At 48.0% G+C, this 18,592-nt stretch overlaps 1 protein-coding gene across 3 annotated transcripts in view; it reads right to left on the bottom strand.

The window, feature by feature from the left end:
• Window positions 1-245: 245 nt before the first annotated feature.
• Window positions 246-18,592, bottom strand: part of BGN (biglycan) — a 204,248-nt gene continuing 185,901 nt past the window's right edge. For all 3 annotated transcript variants that reach the window (XM_078664569.1, XM_078664568.1, XM_078664570.1), the window contains 3 exons: window positions 13,084-13,177; window positions 9,925-10,063; window positions 246-1,671 (listed from right to left, as the gene is read on the bottom strand). In XM_078664569.1, coding sequence (XP_078520695.1) covers window positions 1,474-1,671; window positions 9,925-10,063; window positions 13,084-13,177 — 431 coding nt within the window. In that variant the 3' untranslated portion in view covers window positions 246-1,473. The remainder of the gene's footprint in view (window positions 1,672-9,924; window positions 10,064-13,083; window positions 13,178-18,592) is intronic.

Below are 18,592 nucleotides of genomic sequence, written 5' to 3'. Positions count from 1 at the left end.
AAACATATTCATAATCGAATCAACCTAGTGCACACCACTTATACCAGAGCATGGCGAAAAGGCATGAAAATGGCATCTACTGGACTAGCAGCATTAGTAGTTTCACATTCCCTACAGCTTTGCCCATTTTTCCTCACTTTCTTGAGGCTTTGCCTCATCTGCAACCCTGAAAACAACACAATGTATGCTCTGAGACCAAGGATGCATTATTTACACACAGGACATCACCACGCAGAACTCATCCAGACCTTTGTAGAAAACATTTTCTTTCATTTTGTATATATGTACATATGCATGAATTTGCTGTGATTTTAGATAATTGTAGAACTATTGTTTAAGGTGAAAGGTCACACCACTACCCAAGAGCGAATACATGTTTTAAGGAAGAGTTGCAGGTTACAGCAAAAAGAAAATACAAAGAGGCGGATCCGTCGGCAAGCTTCGCAGTCCTTCAAAGCTTCTCTCAGATGTCTTTCGATGAAGTCTTTGGTGCATCGAGAGGGGGGGTTTGGGGCAGTGGTGTCTTTCTCTCCAAGCAGAGGTCATGACCTCTGCAGGAAGGGCCATGCTTCATATAGGAGCATTAGAGGAAGGGGCATCTTCTCTCTCCCTCCTCCTGTGGACTCAGGGCATGATTCCTTAGTGGGCAGTGTAGGCGAGTGCCTGGGGGGCCTGCTCCCAAGGCCTCCATGCCCACTGCACCTCACGCAATAACGCTGCGGCCCATCGGTTCAATACTGTCCCAGTGATTCCTCTGCTCTATGGTGGGTGATAAGCGCAGTGACAGCTTGTCGTGAGTGATCTGGGTGCACTGGGGCTATTATTGCTTCAGGATGGGGTGTCTCTCAGACAATCAGTGTGGGCGATTGGGCAGTAGGCTTATCTGTGCATAAGGATATAATTTTTGTATTAAGATGTAATCATTGCAAATAAATATTACCACTGTTTGGAAGTCAGACTTTTTCCAAACTCGTGTAGATTATAAGAGTTCGGCTACGCTTCACAATCCTGGGGGCAGAAGTGCAGGGAGTCTCAATGCTCCGCGTTGGAACGCGTCCAGGACGCCATCTTGTGTGTGCTCGTGTCTGTGAAGGGAGTGTATGTTTGTGTGCGTGTAGGCAGGGGTGCAGCTTGGACAACGGGAAGACACAAACGCGCAGGCGCGAGCTTAAGTGGGCAGGTGGGAAAGGGACATCCTAAAGCCGCCATTTTACTTTCCTCGGTCTGACTATGAGCTTACTGAATAAGTACTACAAGAGGTTTATGTACACTGACCTAGGGGAGCAGCGGCTGCGGAGAGCACGCCACCATTATAGACAGACAACGCTCGGCTTGGGGGTGAGGGGGTGCAGTAGGATTGGAAATAAGCAGATGCAGTGCGGTTTGACTCTCGCGCCCTCTTTCTCGCTTGTTGTCGGTTCATCTTGCCAGTTCTTGCTGCTCACTTCATGTCGCTCTCCTGCAAGGGCTTTCTTATTTCTTGTAGTTTCCAAACTGTATAGCCAGGCGGTCGTTCACGCAGCGGAACGTGGCGGGCTGCACTTCCCAGTACGGCACAGGGTTGTTGAAGAGGCTGATGCCGTGGTAGAAGGCCCGCTTCACCCCAAAGCCGACGGGGCAGAAGTCGTTCACACCAATGGCTGTGATGTTGTTGGAGTGAAGATAGACGACCTGGGTGAGGGAGAAGCAAAAGCGAGAAGTTGAGTGCTTAAGAAGGCTAGGGATTGGTTCCCAGTAGGCACAAAACAAAAATGCAAATGGAAATGCAGTGTAATTTGTACTTTAATATGACGTATATTCAGTAGGCCTGGGTGGAAAATTCTGTTCTGCTCGCTGAATTTGCGGAATTTCATGATCCGCGGAGAACGCGGTATTACCAAAAATTCCGCGATCCGCGGCTTCGCTGAATTTTTTGCGTGTTCGCGCTTTCAAAATGCATGTTTACAAGATATTTCCCCCCGAGCACACAAACAACGTCCGCGAACAGGAAAAAAGCATTGCGAATGGGTGGAACAAGCAATTCCGCGTGTTCGCGGAACTTTGAGTGTTTGTGGAGATATTTTACCATTTCGCGGAGCTTTGCGTGGCACGACTACGCAAATTCCACCCACCCCTAATATTCAGTTGTATGTTGTGCTGAATGTAAAACTAATAAAGATTATTTAAAAAAAAAAAAAAAAAAGGCAAGGGATTGGTAGCGCTTGCCCTATGTCTATAAGGGTAGCAGAGTGATAATGGATGAATAGAGCATGCTGAGGAGAGGCAGGGCATGCCCCATGTCTATAGCGGACGTGGGGTGACAAAGGATGTGTAGAGCACACTGAGCCTCCTTCCTTCGATCTCAACTTGATCAGGCTAGAAATCGTCCCAGAGAACTTTTTAACATTGTCAAAAACCAAACCCCCTCAGGCCCTCCACAATTGCTAGCCACTGTTGAGAGGTGTGAAGAAATTGCTGGTTTCTTTTCTGATAAAGTCACCAAGATTGATAAATCCTTCTCCCCTACCCCCCTCTACTCAGCCAACTGCTCCTCCTTAGCATTCCGACTGTACTTTCTTCCACTTCCCTCCCTCCACCTGATCCCCCTTAACTCCTCCTCTCTTTCTCCCAGTATGATACTAACTCTATTGACCCCCCGCTAAAAAACAATGCATCATGGAGTGATTTTTGTCCAGTATCAGAAAGCGTTGTTCTCAACATCATCACCAAACTCAAACCATCCTCGCATACCAGAGATCTTCTTCCTGCTCATTTGGTTCAGGAACTTAAACACATCGTTGCCCCACTATGGACCAATATTATCAACTCTTCCTTTGCTACTGGCATTATTCCTGCTTCCCTCCAAGTAGGCCAAATTGCCCCCATCATCAAAAACACAGCAGCGGGCCCCGACGACTTAAACAATTTGTGCCCTATCTCTAACCTTCCTTTCCTATCCAAAGCCCTCGAAAAATGCGTCCTGACACAGCTGGACAATCACATCGACACATTCAAGCTCCTTGATGTTTTCAATTAGGTTTTGAAAAGGGATGCAGCACGGAAACTGCAGTGCTCAACATTACTGATCACATTCACCGCTCCTTGGACAAAGGCGAATCCTCCCTCCTCATCCTCCTTGACCTCTCCGCTGCCTTTGATACTGTTAACCACCATGTCACCTTACACAAGATTCTCAAGGACCGTTTCGGCTTTGACGGCAATGTCCTCAAGTGGTTCACCTCTTATTTCCAAAATAGAACCCAACAAATTAAACTCAGCGGCTGCCTCTCCAAACCTCAACCTGTCTCCCTGGGCGTCCCACAAGGCTCTATCTCTTTTCAACCTCTTCATGGAACCCCTCACCCTTATTCTTAAACAAGCTAAAATCAGTTACCACCTCTATGCCAATGACACAAAACTATATTACAAGATCAAATCACACAATGACATCTCACATCTCAACGATGCCCTGACTAAGATCCAAGCATGGTTTCACCTAAACCACCTCAAATTAAATCCCCCAAAAACTGAAATCATCCTATTCGCTCCCAAAAACAACTCGCTTTCTATCCAACACTGGATCTCAGACATTAAAGCACTCAATTGCTCTCTAACCATCTCCAACTCAGTCAAATCCCTCGGCATTAGCATCGATCAGAATCTCAATCTCACCCCTCATAAAAAACTCAGGAAAAGGTGCTCTCTTCACTCTACATCACCTTAAAAAATTAAACCCTTTATTCCAGCTGACGACTTTAAATCTGTTGTACAATCACTTCTCCTTTCTCAAATTGATTATGGCAACACCACCCTTGTTGGCAACCCCAAAGTCCACCTTGCCGTGAATAAATCCATTTTCAACCTGGCAGCCAGGCTTATCTCTGACTGTAAGCAACACAATCACATCTCCCCTGTCCTTAAAATCCTCAAATGGCTTCCAATCGAAGGCAGATCTACTACAAGATTGCCTGCATCACTCACAAAGCCCTTCACCAGAATACCCTTTTGTACCTTTCGGACAAACTCCAAAAAGCCGGGTGTACTAGATCTCCGAGGAGCACTAACGCCTTGTACTAATCCCTCCTCAGCTAAAAAAGAAAGTGACTCAATCTCGTTCATTCTCAGGTAATGCCCCTTCTATTTGGAATACTCTTCCCAAAGATCTTCGTTGTAACCCCTCCTACCCCTGCTTAAAAAACACAACCTAAAGCTGCTTCTTCTCAATAAATATTGGGGTTCTAAATTATACTGACCTCTCTGGCCATTTACTCCTCGCATTACCTTTACTCACCTCATCCCTCACTTCCACAACTTTTCCTAAAATCTCTCACCTTCTTTCATCCTCAGTCTAACCACACAACTCTTCCCTATCTCCCTCGTCGACTGTCCTCAATCTCTTTACATGCTTTTTGAACTTCTTTATCCTTATCCACTTGTGAAAGCTCGAATGCCTTATTTTATGTTAACAATCGTTCTCAGTTTGATCTGTTCTTGATGTTTAACTTATCCTGTAAAGCGCTCTGATACTATTGGGTCCAGCTAGCGCTATATAAAACCTTTTAAATAAAGAAATATATAGTTAATTTTATTAATAAATTAATATCTAAGCTAAATATTATGCAAACCTAACCTCAACTCTGACAAAAAAAAAAACGGTTTAAATATATGAATATTAAAACATTTAAATTAAAGAAAGAATAGGAAGCCTAACCAGAACTTTAAGCCTAAAATCATTAAATATTTAATTCCAGTAATGATTGTAGCAGCAACCATTAAATTAATTACAGTTAAATTAAATTAAATTAATTACAAATAGGGGTCTTGGTGTTGTGGTATTTATTTTTTGAACATTTCAGTCTGTATTAATACATTTTTATTTGTTGCTAATTTTATCTGTATTTATCCATATCTATTTTGGGTTTTGTGAAAAAATAATCCAAAAGGAGTATATTTCTACATTTATTTGTCCGATAAATATGCACTCTGCCTGAACGAGTGATAGGTTTCAGGGATATAAACACACTCTGATGATAAAATATGCTCCCTTAAGAAAACATTCACATTTTAGCATGAAGGTTGTGCACATCTAGTGCTGTTTAAGGCTCTTTACTAAAATGCCTTTATTTTTTTAACCCCCTAGCTTTCGATCAACAGAGTTATTGGCCTGGCAGTCATGATTGAAAGCATTTAGAATCATTCAAAAAACAACCCAATTTCCGTTGTTATCCACATTTAAAAATAAATACAGACTGGAAAATAAATGGCTTTCTCTCTGTATTTATCTGTAAAAATCAGTAAAAACAGAAAACAGGGAGCCCTAATTACAACCCCTAATCCCAACCCTAATAAATGTGATGAAGTTAATTATACTGACATTACTCGATTTCATTTAAATCACATAAATATAGCTACTTAACACTAATTAACACAAAATACTTCATTTTATTAATACTACAAGAAAGTCAATTAAATTAAGGATGCCTACATTGCTAAAATAGGTAAAACAATAATAATTACAGCAAATGATGACACATTTTAAGAATTTATTTAATAAAACTCCTAAATAAATGACTAAATAAATCATTCTCATATATTTTAATGAATTTATTTGCATGACAGAAAGTAAATATGATTATTTATAACTTTTTTTCAGTACATATTTACTTAACCTGAAAGTCAAAGTAATGGTAGAAGAATTAATGGGGTCAAAGTTATGATCTGCATGGAGCAGCACGGGTCCAGCAAGGCCAGATAAACTCTGTTTTACAATGAAGGTTGTATTTCTTGCCATCTTTCTCCAGCCTTGTAATAGGTGAGTTGCCCCTGGTTTGATTCTGATGACGTGCTTTTTCACGCAGCGACCTTAGACACCTGCCTTTATCACAACTCCCTGTCTCCGGCACAGCTCCCTGTCTCTGGCACAGCTCCCTGTCTCTGACACAGCTCCCTGTCTCTGACACAGCTCCCTGTCTCCAGCACAGCTCCCTGTCTCTGGCACAGCCCCCTGCCTCTGGCACAGTTCCCTGTCTCTGACACAGCTCCCTGTCTCTGACAGGGCCCCCTCTCTCTGACACAGCTCCCTGTCTCTGACACAGCTCCCTGTCTCTGACACAGCTCACTGTCTCTGGCACAGCTCCCTGTCTCTGACACAGCTCCCTGCCTCTGGCACAGCTCCCTGTCTCTGACACAGCTCCCTGTCTCTGACAGGGCCCCCTCTCTCTGACACAGCTCCCTGTCTCTGACACAGCTCCCTGTCTCTGACACAGCTCCCTGTCTCTGGCACAGCTCCCTGTCTCCAGCACAGCTCCCTGTCTCCAGCACAGCTCCCTGCCTCTGACACAGCTCCCTGTCTCTGACACAGCTCCCTGTCTCTGACACAGCTCCCTGTCTCTGACACAACTCCCTGTCTCTGGCACAGCTCCCTGTCTCTGGCACAGCTCCCTGTCTCTGGCACAGCTCCCTGTCTCTGGCACAGCTCCCTGTCTCCGAAACAGCTCCTTGCTTCCGGCACAGCTCCCTGCCTCCAGCAATGCTCCCTGCCTCTGGGACAGCTCCCTGTCTCTGGCACAGCTCTCCATCTCTAGAACATTTCCCCATCTCTAGCACAGCTCCCTGCCTCAGGCTCAACTCCCTGCCTCTGGCCCAGCTCCCTATCTCTGGCACAGCTCCCTGTCTCTGCACACCTCCCTGCTTCCAGCACAGCTGCCTGTCTCCAGCACAGCTGTTAGTCTCCAGCACAGCTTCCTGTCTCTGACATAACTCACTGTCTCTGGCACAGCTCCCTATCTCCGGCACAGCTCACTGCCTCTAGGCACAGTTTCCTGCCTCTGGCACAGTTCTCTCTCTCTGACATAGCTCGGTCTCCGACATAGCTCCCTGTCACCGGCACAGCTCCCTGTCACCGGCACACCACCCCGCCGCTGGCACAGCTACCTGTCTCTAGCACAGCTCCCTAACTCTGGCACAGCTCCCTAACTCTGGCACAGCTCCCTAACTCTGGCACAGCTCCCTAACTCTGGCAGAGCTCACTGCCTCTAGGCACAGTATCCTGCCTCTGGCACAGCTCCCTGTCTATGACACAGCCTCCTGTCTCTGACACAGCTCCCTGTCTCTACCACAGTTCCCGGTCTCTGTCATAGCTCCCTGCCTCTGGCACTGCTCCCTGCCTCTGGCACAGCTCCGTGTCTCTGACACAGCTCCCTGTCTCTGGCACAGCTCCCTGCCTCTGGCACAGCTCCCTATCTCTGGCACAGCTCCCTGCCTCTAGCACAGCTCCCCATCTCTGGCACAGCTCCCCATCTCTGGCACAGCTCCCAGCCTCTCGCACAGCTCCCTTCCTCTAGCACAGCGCCCTACCTCTGGCACAGCTCCCTACCTCCGGCACAACTGCCTGTCTCCGGCACAGCTCCGTGTCTCCGGCACAGCTACCTATCTCTGGCACAGCTCCCTGCCTCTAGCACAGCTCCCCATCTCTGGCACAGCTCCCCATCTCTGACACAGCTCCCAGCCTCTCGCACAGCTCCCTTCCTCTAGCGAAGCGCCCTACCTCTGGCACAGCTCCCTACCTCCGGCACAACTGCCTGTCTCCGGCACAGCTCCCGGTCTCCAGCACAGCTCCCTGTCTTTACCAAAGTTCTGTGTCTCTGACATAACTCCCTTTCTCTGACACAGTTCCCTGTCTCTGGCACAGTTCCCTGTCTCCAGCACAGCTCCCTTAATGGCACGGCTCTCTGACTCTGGCACAGACCCTCGTCTCTAGAACAACTCTCTGTCTCTAGAACAACTCCCTGTCTCTGACACAGCTCCCAGTCTCCGGCACAGCTCACTGTTTCCAGCACAGCTTCCTGTCTACGGCACAGCTCCCTGTCTCCAGAACAGCTCCCTGCCTCCGGCACAGCTCCCTGTCTCTAAAACAGCTCCCTGTCTCTGACATAGCTCCCTGCATCCAGCAGAGCTCCCTGTCTCCGGAACAGCTCCCTGTCTCCGGCACAGCTCCATACCTCCAGCACAGCTCCCTGCCTCTGGCACAGCTCCCTGTCTCTGACACGGCTACCTGTCTCTGGCACAGCTCCCTGCCTCTGGCACATCTCCCTGTCTCCAGCACAGTTCCCTGTCTCTGGCACAGCTCCCTTAATGGCACGGCTCCCTGTCTCCAGCACAGCTCCCTGTCTTTAGCAAAGTTCTGTGTCTCTGACATAACAAATAGTTTCCCACCTGTCGGTGTAGTTTTGCAGCTTGAAGATCTTTCTGGATTCACTATCCTGTGCATTATTCAGCGGTCTAGTGGTTGGGGCCGGGATTGTAGTCTTTTCTTTTTTTTTTTTTTTGTAGCCCAGTCACTACTCATCATGCAGGACACCAAAACCACATCCGCCCACAAAAAAAAGAGGAAATACTACAATTCCGGACCCAACCACTAGATGGCGGAATAATGCACAGGATAGTGAATCCAGAAAGGATTCACGCTGCAAAAATGAATATAAAGCTTAGGCATTCAACCCTTTCCCTTTCATTGCTCTCTCGTGCACGTAAGTGCAGTGACCACCACCAGGATACGAGCACCGCTCTGGTCATCACACACTACTGCGAAGCACTACCCGCAGAGGCCAAACAGCAACACATCATTCGTCCATACAAGTTCACTGTATGGCACAGTGTGGGACTTGTCTGCTCATGTGCTTTGTCACCACATCAGGGATACGAAGCGCTACACTACATAAATGTAACTCAAGACACGGCCCACAGCTCACTGGCGCAAGCACCGCACCCTATCTCTAATGCAGATCTCACTTTTAGAACAGCTCCCCTTTGCTGGAACAGTTTCAATGGGTCTACCACAGCTCTCTGTCTCTAGCATGGTTACCTGTCTTCAGTACAACTGCCTGTCTGTAACACAGCTCCCCATCACCAGTACAGCTCCCTCTCGTTACCCTGGCTCTCCAATTTCTAGACAAGGCCCTGTCTATTGCACATCTCTGCTTCAGCAACCTGTCTCTGACACAGCTCCCTGTCTAGTACATCTCTCTGTCTTCAGCACAGTTTTCAATCTCTTGCACAGCTCTTAGTCGCACACAGCTCTGTCTCTCACTCAGCTCCCTGTCTCCAGCACAGTTCTCTTTCTCTCGCACAGCTCTGCCTCTCACTCAGGCCCCAGTCACTAGCGCAGCTCTCTATCTTTAGAACAGCTCACCTATGAATCTGCTACACTCCCCCACCAATGATTTGTCTCTTAAGTGCCTTTAGTGTACTAAGGGTTTGGGGACAGTGTTGCTTTGGCACAAAGGTTAGGGATGGGTGTTCTTCCCGCTGCATTACTATTCCATTATATCCCAAGGCACTTGTAATTAACCCTGGGCGTAGTTCGCGAAGTAGCGCTACGGGTAGCTTCCCGAAGTGCACTTCGCACTGCGCGAGCTACGCGAACTGCGTTGTGCACAGTGCAAACGGTTGTTTTCTGCCGCTCTGTAGATTTCTACTCGAGCAGCAGCTTTCTCAATGCGGACTGGTAGTTTTTCATCGCGAGCGGTCGCGAGCATACGCGACCACTGACAATGAGAAACCTGACTTCCCCGTGTTGAGAATCTCGCCGGGAGGTTTATTTTCCTCATTCGCGATCGCCAACTTGATGTTGCTGATGATCGCGAACGAGGAAAAAGTCTCATCAGGATGTCATTTTGCTTGCTCGCGGTCGCCAACTTGACGTTAAGGACCCCGAGCAAGCAAAAAATGACCGCTGCACTACACTACGCGTGTTTGCACTGTGCTACGTGCTATTCGCGTAGTGAGAAGTAGCGCAAACTTCGCAAACTACGCGAGCGTAGCGTAGTGCTTTGCCCAGGGTTACTTGTAATACGGCGAACATGATAAAATGAAGGAACGATGCCGGGAGGAGTGGTGGAGCGAAGACAAGGCCCAGCGGGCGGCAGCAGAGCGCAGGGGGCTTACCTGCAGGTACTTGAGGTCGGGCAGTCCTGGGGGCACCCTGGACAGCTTGTTGTGGTCGAGGTGCAGCTCCCGCAGGGTGGGCATGAAGGGCAGGCTCCCGTTCTCAATCATCCGGATCTTGTTGTGCCCCAGTCCCAGCCTGGAAAGAGAAGGCAGGTTTATTTACATGAGCGGAAGTTACCGTCGCCCTAGTATGAAACAGGTACATGCATGAAATCACCAGGGAGAACGCGTCTGCACTCAGAACAGTTTCACTGTGTTTCTTTCTATGATTTGTTCATGGGGGAGAGGCGTGGCCACTTTGCATCACGGTAGTTAAAGGGACATTCCTTTGATCACACAATATACATGAAGGAACGAGGGCCGGCCACGACCGCCAGACTCAAACTTGCAGATGTCGATTAATCAAAATGCCAAAGCCCTTTAATCTCAGACCCCTGTTCACCTGGCTACACACTAACTACATCTGGAGGTCAATGCCAGACGAGTTACATCTGGAGGTCAATGCCAGACGAGCAAGAGCCGGAGGTCAATGCCACACGAGCTACATCTGGAGGTCAAAGCCAGACTAGTTACATCTGGAGGCCAATGCCAGACAAGGTGCAGCATGAGGTTAATGCGAGGCTGGCTACATTTGGAGGTCAACACCAGACGAGCTACATCTGGAGGTCAATGCCATAAAAGCTACATCTGGAGGTCAACGCCAGGTGAGCAACATCTGGAGGTCAATGCCACATGAGCTACAGCTGGAGGTCAATACAAGACGAGCTACAACATGAGGTTAATGCCAGACTAGCTACATCTGGAGGTCAACGCCAGACTAGCTACATCTGGAGGCCAATGCCAGACAAGCTACATCTGGAGGCCAATGCCAGACAAGCTACATCTGGAGGTCAATGCCAGACTAGCTACATCTGGAGGCCAATGCCAGACAAGCTACATCTGGAGGCCAATGCCAGACTAGCTACATCTGGAGGCCAATGCCAGACAAGCTACATCTGGAGGCCAATGCCAGACAAGCTACATCTGGAGGCCAATGCCAGACTAGCTACATCCGGAGGCCAATGCCAGACTAGCTACATCTGGAGGCCAATGCCAGACAAGCTACATCTGGAGGCCAATGCCACACAAGCTACATCTGGAGGCCAATGCCAGACTAGCTACATCTGGAGGTCAACGCCAGACAAGCTACATCTGGAGGCCAATGCCAAACAAGCTACATCTGGAGGCCAATGCCAGACAAGCTACATCTGGAGGTCAACGCCAGACAAGCTACATCTGGAGGCCAATGCCAGACAAGCTACATCTGGAGGCCAATGCCAGACAAGCTACATCTGGAGGCCAATGCCAGACTAGCTACATCTGGAGGCCAATGCCAGACTAGCTACATCTGGAGGCCAATGCCAGACAAGCTACATCTGGAGGCCAATGCCAGACTAGCTACATCTGGAGGCCAATGCCAGACAAGCTACATCTGGAGGCCAATGCCAGACAAGCTACATCTGGAGGCCAATGCCAGACAAGCTACATCTGGAGGCCAATGCCAGACAAGCTACATTTGGAGGTCAACACCGCACGAGCTACATCTGGAGGTCAACACCAGCCAAGCTACATCTGGAGGTAAACTCCAGCCGAGCTACATCTGGAGGTAAACACCAGCCGAGCTACATCTGGATGTCAACGCCAGACGAGGAGCTCCGACATAACCAGGTTATAGACTAAGCGCTGCCAGAAGGAGGAAACAAAAAACAAGCCTTGCAAGCCCAAACCTCTGGAGCTGACACATCCCCTCTGACACCAGAACAGCACAGACTCGCCTACAGTTAGGGAGGAAAATGAAAAGTCAGTTCTTCAAGGAACACTACCTAAAAGAGACTGACATCCCACTGTTTGACTAGCTCTCCCACTTCCCTCTGTCCCCCACCCCATGCATACCCTCTGGAGTGTGGCCCCGTGCAACTCTCCGTAGCTAGCCGGGAAGGTTTGAAATATCAAAACTTACTTACATACTGGAAGTGACAACACAAACACTATGTCCCTCTGATACCATCAGGAAAAGTGAAAGCATTTGAACCTTCACCCTGATAGTGCAGAAAATGATATTTACCCCGATGTCAGAACAAGATGTGACTTTAGATGACGTGAAAAGATTTGACTTAGGACCAACGACTTTCTCTACGTGTGATACTAGCCAGTGCGGCCTTTGGTTAAATGGTGCCTCAGGAAAAGAAGGAGAATATAATGTGAAAAGGCTCCTCCTTAGAGAAAGAGGTGTAAGGCAGACGTGTACGTCAAAGGTTTGGAATCCGGTGCACAGAGGCTGTCGGCAGTACGACACTTTTGTTTAGGAAAGAGACAGAGCCCGCCCTGACTGCACCTATCCCTGGTTCACGTGCGGCAGAACAGAAGTTGTGCGGAAATAAAACAGCGTTTAAACTGGCACATATTTTAAGTGACGTTGACCAGCCTGCGTGTGAGTAAAATGCAGATTGCACTAACCCTGGACAATGAACTCCGGAGATTTGCTAGCTGCAACACCCACAACCCTTTGATAAAACAACTTTACCTTTACATGCTAAAGAGCATATAACCAATTCACAAAAGGGAGCCTTAAAAAATATCAGGCAGTGAGAGAGGTGATAATTTTGGGGTCTCCCCTAACCTGGGGGCAGGACCAAGCAGATGCCTTGAACCGAAAGAGCATATCATGCTGAACGATTGGTGGTGGTCCCATCCTCTTAGGACCACCCCAAACACAGTTATGGGCAAAAATACAATTCCAACCAAAGGCCCTGCAAAGCATTATGGGACAAGATTCTCAAGTGCAGTGAATATTATAGTATTAGCTCTCAGCTGAGTCGGGACAGCCTGCCCCTTGAGGAATGTTTTGATATTGGATACTATAATATTCACTGCACTCTAGAATCTCGTCCCATAATGCTTTGCAGGGGGCTTTGGTTGTGATTGTGTTTGTATTGTATCGTATTGTATCATTCACAAGTGAGGCACTACCCAGTGGCATTGTCTGGTCTACAACTCAGTCTGTCCTCTTGGGGCGGCCGGACTCTAGGCTCACAATGTGTTGCCTCGAAAACTACAACACGTGCCATAGGCTCCTCCCACTCACCCCGCACATGCGCCCTCGCGCCTCCATCTCACCTGTACAGTTTCGAGTAACGAATCAGATCCTCCAGTTCGATCGCCTGGATCTGGTTGTTGTCCAAGTAAAGCTCGTGCAGCGTCTCTGGGAGATCTGTGGGGAAGGAAACACAGGAGAGCGCGTTACAGAGCAGCAAAGAGGAACATTCGGGGTCCCTTTAGGGGTGCAACAGACAGAGCTAACGACAAGCAATCACCGGGACAAAATTTTAAATACACTGGTGTAATTCACATAATTCACATAATATTGGGCTTTTCGTGTCATGCTTGTATTGCCAACTCCCAAAATAATCCAATTATGCCAGTTGTGTAACTAATTATGAGACCATCGCAAACAATCAGATTGTGTGCATCTGTTGTTCCCGGCACTTGTGTTTTTTGCGCTATTTTATTTAGCATAAAAGGTTTCCTTGCATCAAACATTGACACCAGGACGCATGTTGCTTTAAAACATAGCGCTAAATGACAGATTTGCATTTTGCATAACTAGGTGTAATTTCTCAAGAATTTCTGCATCATTATTCAAAACCAACTTACTCAGATGTCGTGCACTGCTTGTAAGTAATGGGGTCACACAAAGGCCACAGTGGGTTTTTCATATGCTCCACAAGAGTTGTTTTGCAAAGGTGAGACCTCATTAAACACTGACCCCATGTCTACCAGAAGAGGAAGTAAGGGTCAGCCTTTTGCCGGCCCTGCTTTCAGCAGGTTCACCAGAGCTGTGTGCGGGGACACAGCATCCAGGTACTCTACGGGAGACCGGAAGTGACAACACGCTGGAGAAGGCGTTGTGAGCAGGACTTCCCAGGGTGCATTCTAGACCATTCTCCCCCCTCCTGGTCAAATCGACCTCAGCCCCACATGTTACACACACTCTTCTGCTAAGAGACTGGGTCAAGAACTTCTGCAGTTTATTCAAGATTTTAAGGTTACATGTGTCAGAAAACCAACAGGAAAATGTGCCTGAGTTAGGTGGAGAGCGAGAAAAGGCAGGAGACAAAAAAATGGTGCAGACTTTCAACATTCATCGGGAAAGATGCCCTCCCTTTCAAGATGAATGACTGAATGACAGTGACGTGAGAAGAGAGCTATCATTAGAACAAAACGAAACAAGCATTTGCAATGCAATAGGTCTCGCATTAGGAAAGTTTGAGCTATTGGTATTGTAAATGGCAAAGTTTTTATTTATGTGTTGTTTTTGAAAATAGCGAAATTAATAGCTTTGTCATTTACAATGCCAATAGTCATAACTTTCGCAAATGTGATACCTATAGCATTTGTAATGCAATATGTTTTGTATTTACATGACTTAGATGTATTGCTATTACAAATAATAATGGCGTTTAATTATTTTAAATAACTAATACTTAAATAAAACAATGACAACCCCCCCCCCAAAAAAATTAATAAAGAAAAGAGCAACCGGACACAAGATCGGGCAGTGGTTAGAGAGGTGCCAACACAAGCAAGAGACAATAGTCTGTCAGAAGCAGATGGGCTTGTAAAAACCTCGGGGACTGTCGCTGCTGGGAGAAATAAGATATGTTGGAAAGGGAACCGTGAATACTCGTTTAGTTCGCCCCGGAGAGGGTTAACTCAAAAACGAATGTATTTTCCACAAAAAACAAGAGGCCAAGTGAAGTGTAACTGGGTTTTGTCTGCTGTCATAACGACGTACAAAGTGTTTCTACTGTTGGTTTAAACGGGGGGGGGCTTCCTTCTGTAGTCTGGTGCAGGTGTAAAGTGCTCACATTAGTTTCACTTCGCGCTTTATTAAAAGTGCAAACAAAAGAAATGGAAAGAACGTTCTGGGCTCTGGCTCCGTCGGCAGAGACTAGACCAAGGCGGAAACTCCTTTTATTTCTCTATTTTGGTGCAAACTGGGCAGGTGTTTCTCAGGGTCGTTCGGGGTCTTCTATTTTTTATTTCACTCCGACACTAAAGATTCCCTCGTCTAGAGATGGCGTCGACTGTAAAGCCACCCCACAAAATGAATATAATCTTCATTTCATAATTATAGATTTATTTGGGAGGGGGGGGGGGGGGCGGCGGGGCAGAGACTAGTGCAGTCAACCCGTAACTGTCGCCTAAAAGCGGAAAAACACTTTTTGAGTGTCTAAATGCAGCGGTCATACTCGGGCATTTACCGCATAATCCTGAATGTAATATTTTTTACACTTAAATTGCCACGCAATTTAAATGACAGGTGTACCTAAAATGTTTCTACTTCAAATAAACGAATTAATTTGTGTTTTTGCCATTATTTAGATGACCTTCTTCCATAATGTATTCCTCTGTGCCGACTATAGTTCGGAGACTCGACAATAACACAGCTTCGCGGAATGATTTGAGGGCTCTCGTTATGAGATTATGAGTACATTCATGTTACAAAGAGAAACATAAGATATGCCTCAGTCCCCTTTAAAATGTGAGTGTTTATATCTTCGAATTGGGTGCAAAAAAAACCCACCAAAACCGACTGTAGGAAGGTAGATCCCTGACTATGGTTGCCCCCAACTTTTTGCCTGGTGTTTTGCTGGTTTTCTGACTTAGTTGACCTGGGGCCCTGCTATTCAGGACCCCAGGCCTACTGCTCTCTCTGTAAAATGGATTCCATGTACCTTAGGTACATATCTAAATTGGATACTGAGTCACCTTATCAGTCCCTGTACAGTGTACCTTAGGTACCCAGGGCATAGGTGTACCCAGGGCCTACCAGGGGCTGCAGCATGTATTATGCCACCCCTGGCTGGCCATCCAAATCTGACACAACTGGCTGCTTGACAGCTGGGGCAAGGTGGTGTAATCACCCTTTGCTTTAGATATAGTATACCTATATCTAACCCTAAAAATGGACACACAGATCTCCTATCAGTCACTCCTATGGCAGGCCTTAACAATCCTGAAGGCAGAGTGCTTGGAATCGTGTGAGATGGTGCTCTGGCATGAGCTGAGCCTGTCTGCGGCTTTCGGGATCCATCCCTTAGCCGTTTCCATGATATCGCATACCATATACTCTTAAGTGCATTATAATCCTCGCGGTTATATGCCAACTCTGGTATCGCTTTATCAAAACATGTCGAGTAAGGTGTCATACGAATTGGAATACTAACCCCTCGCCAATTCTGGCGACGGGGTTAGCATTCCACCCTTCTAGAGGGACACGACATGTATGTAACCCCTAACCCCGGTTAAAGTCAAACAGAGCCTCAGCTCCACAAAATGGATGCTGCCACCGAGACACAAGTCTGCCCTCCTGCTGCTGGGAGTCCTCCCAGAGCAGGAGATAAGGACAAAGGGTTTCCTGCCAGGGGCGGTGCCAGCACCATCCCAGACAGGGTTTTGTGTATTGTAGGTAGGCAGGGCTTTAGAGGAAGGTGACTGCAAGTGGCACCCCGGTGCTCACTGTGCATAGGCCGGCTGAAACCAGTTCCAGGGGCACTCCAGCCCCTGGCCTGGGGAAAGCCCGCCAAGGAAGTGGGTGTAACCACCCCCCTCCTGGTCCCACCCATAGGGCAGGACCTAGTCGCGTGCCAGCCCCCTTTTTACAGGATAAAGGTAGGAACTGGCCCCCTTCCAAATCAGATCATCTTTGAATCCTGAAACTACTTTCTGCGAAAGGAAATCAAGACTTCTTCCTAAGATTTCTCCCTTGTGACTAAGGAGTAGTCACCCTGCATCCGCAGGCACCATCTAAGAACACTGCGGTCTGCTGCAAGTCCTTCCTCCGGAATCCGACTGCCCAGCTCGACGAGAACCGGCTTCCCTGGCACCTCTGACCTCTACCCACCTCTACAGCCCAGCTGAGAACCGTGGGTACGACGAGACCTCAAGGGACCGGCCATCTGCAAGACTGCACGACTTCTTTCCAGCAAGCCCGCCGAGTGAATTCCTGGTGAGTGCTTTGGGGTCCGAGAAGCCCCGACCCTGAGCCGCTCCAGCACCGAAGTGCAGCCCCCCAGCATCTCCACGATCTGCGTGGGGCCCTTCTGCTTTTGGCTGCTCACCGCGTTGTTTGGCTACTAGCCCGCTGGCTTGTGGCCTTCCCGACGACGCCCGACGACATTTCTGCTGCTGGTCTGGTTGCTCCAGACTGGCCCTTGCTTCCCTCCATCGGAGAAGTACCCTGGACCCTCCTGGTCCACCCAAGACGCCATTTTAGGTCCACCGCGTGGGCCTTGCATTTGCCAAGACTTGTTGCCCAATCCTGGGTCCAGCGACGTCGACAGCAAGAACCTTCGTGGGACAGCTCGCACCTCCATCCTGGTCGCCGACAACGCCTCCTGGTCCGAGAGACTGCAGAGCCCAGCAGCACCCACTCACCTGACTGCGGTGACTTCGCCCGGTGCCATCCTGGTGCCCACTCAATCACTGGCTAGTGATTCAAGAACTTGGTCCCCTCTGCTTTCAGGTTTCCTTCTTCCTTGATCCAGGCTTGTATCCATCGAACTTTCCTCCACTGGTCGCCTGCCAGCAACTTCCTTCTTCCAGGCTCCTGGTCCGGCAACGAGATCCCCGACGTCTTTTCAGACCTATGCAGCTGCAGCCCCTGGGCTAGGTAACTTCGGCACTTCGGTGTCCCAGCATAGCCTCACTATCCTAGGGTCAGGATCCACTGTCGTTTTCTTCCTACCAGGTCGGGTTCGCCCGTGAACACTAACTTTGCCTTTACTAGCCTCCATAGACTTTGTCCCGCATCCCGCGTGAGAGTGCACACTCGGCACCCGAGTCCCCTAGGTCTCCTAGAAGTAATCTAACGATTCCCTAGTTAAGTCCTAGCGATTCCAAAGCCTATTAGTACTGTACTTACCTGCTAGTAATTTCGCATTCCACTTTTTAAGTATATGGTTTTTCGTGCCCCTCGGGCATTTGTGTATAACGTGCTAACTTAAGTATTTTCGTAAGAGTTTTGTTGTGTGCCTAGCACCCTGTCCTCATAAAGAGTACAGGGTTGTTGTGATTCTAATAAATACACTGTTTATTTTCATAACACTTGTGTGGTGTCCTTTCACTGGGTGTTCAAGGGGTAATGTGATGGTAAAACAGCTGGCTTAACACGCCCTCTAGAGTCTTAGCCTTAGACTGCTCGTATCCATGCTACTAGGATAGCTGGTCTATAAGGTTGACTTACAACCAATCATCAATAAGGGTTGTTTGGACTGATATATAGTGATCACTAGAATAGTGAACACTGCACATCAGGCCAACTTCTCACATTGGTGAGCAGCGGTTGGGATTTGAGCTTGCTGTTGTTTTACCACACATGCCCTAAGAATATCTTGTGAAAGATCACATAAGTACTAAAGGTACATATAACTTAGCTTAGAGTACTCTGAGTTCTACTGAACCAGCTGTTGTAGCTCCTAGGGCCTAGCACACCCTAAACTACAACTCTAGCAAGGGATCAGTAGGCAAACACATAGTGTAGGTAAGTGCACCACTTACACCTCACTAGAAAAGCATGTCTACCCAGGGAGAATCTACTGAGACTCCCCTGGTCAGTGTTGAC

Source organism: Lissotriton helveticus, chromosome 10 (genome assembly GCF_964261635.1).
Source record: "Lissotriton helveticus chromosome 10, aLisHel1.1, whole genome shotgun sequence".
Taxonomy (NCBI): Eukaryota; Metazoa; Chordata; class Amphibia; order Caudata; family Salamandridae; genus Lissotriton; species Lissotriton helveticus.
The sequence above is the reverse complement of the archived record's forward strand: the minus strand, read 5'-3'. Positions and strand labels throughout refer to the sequence as shown.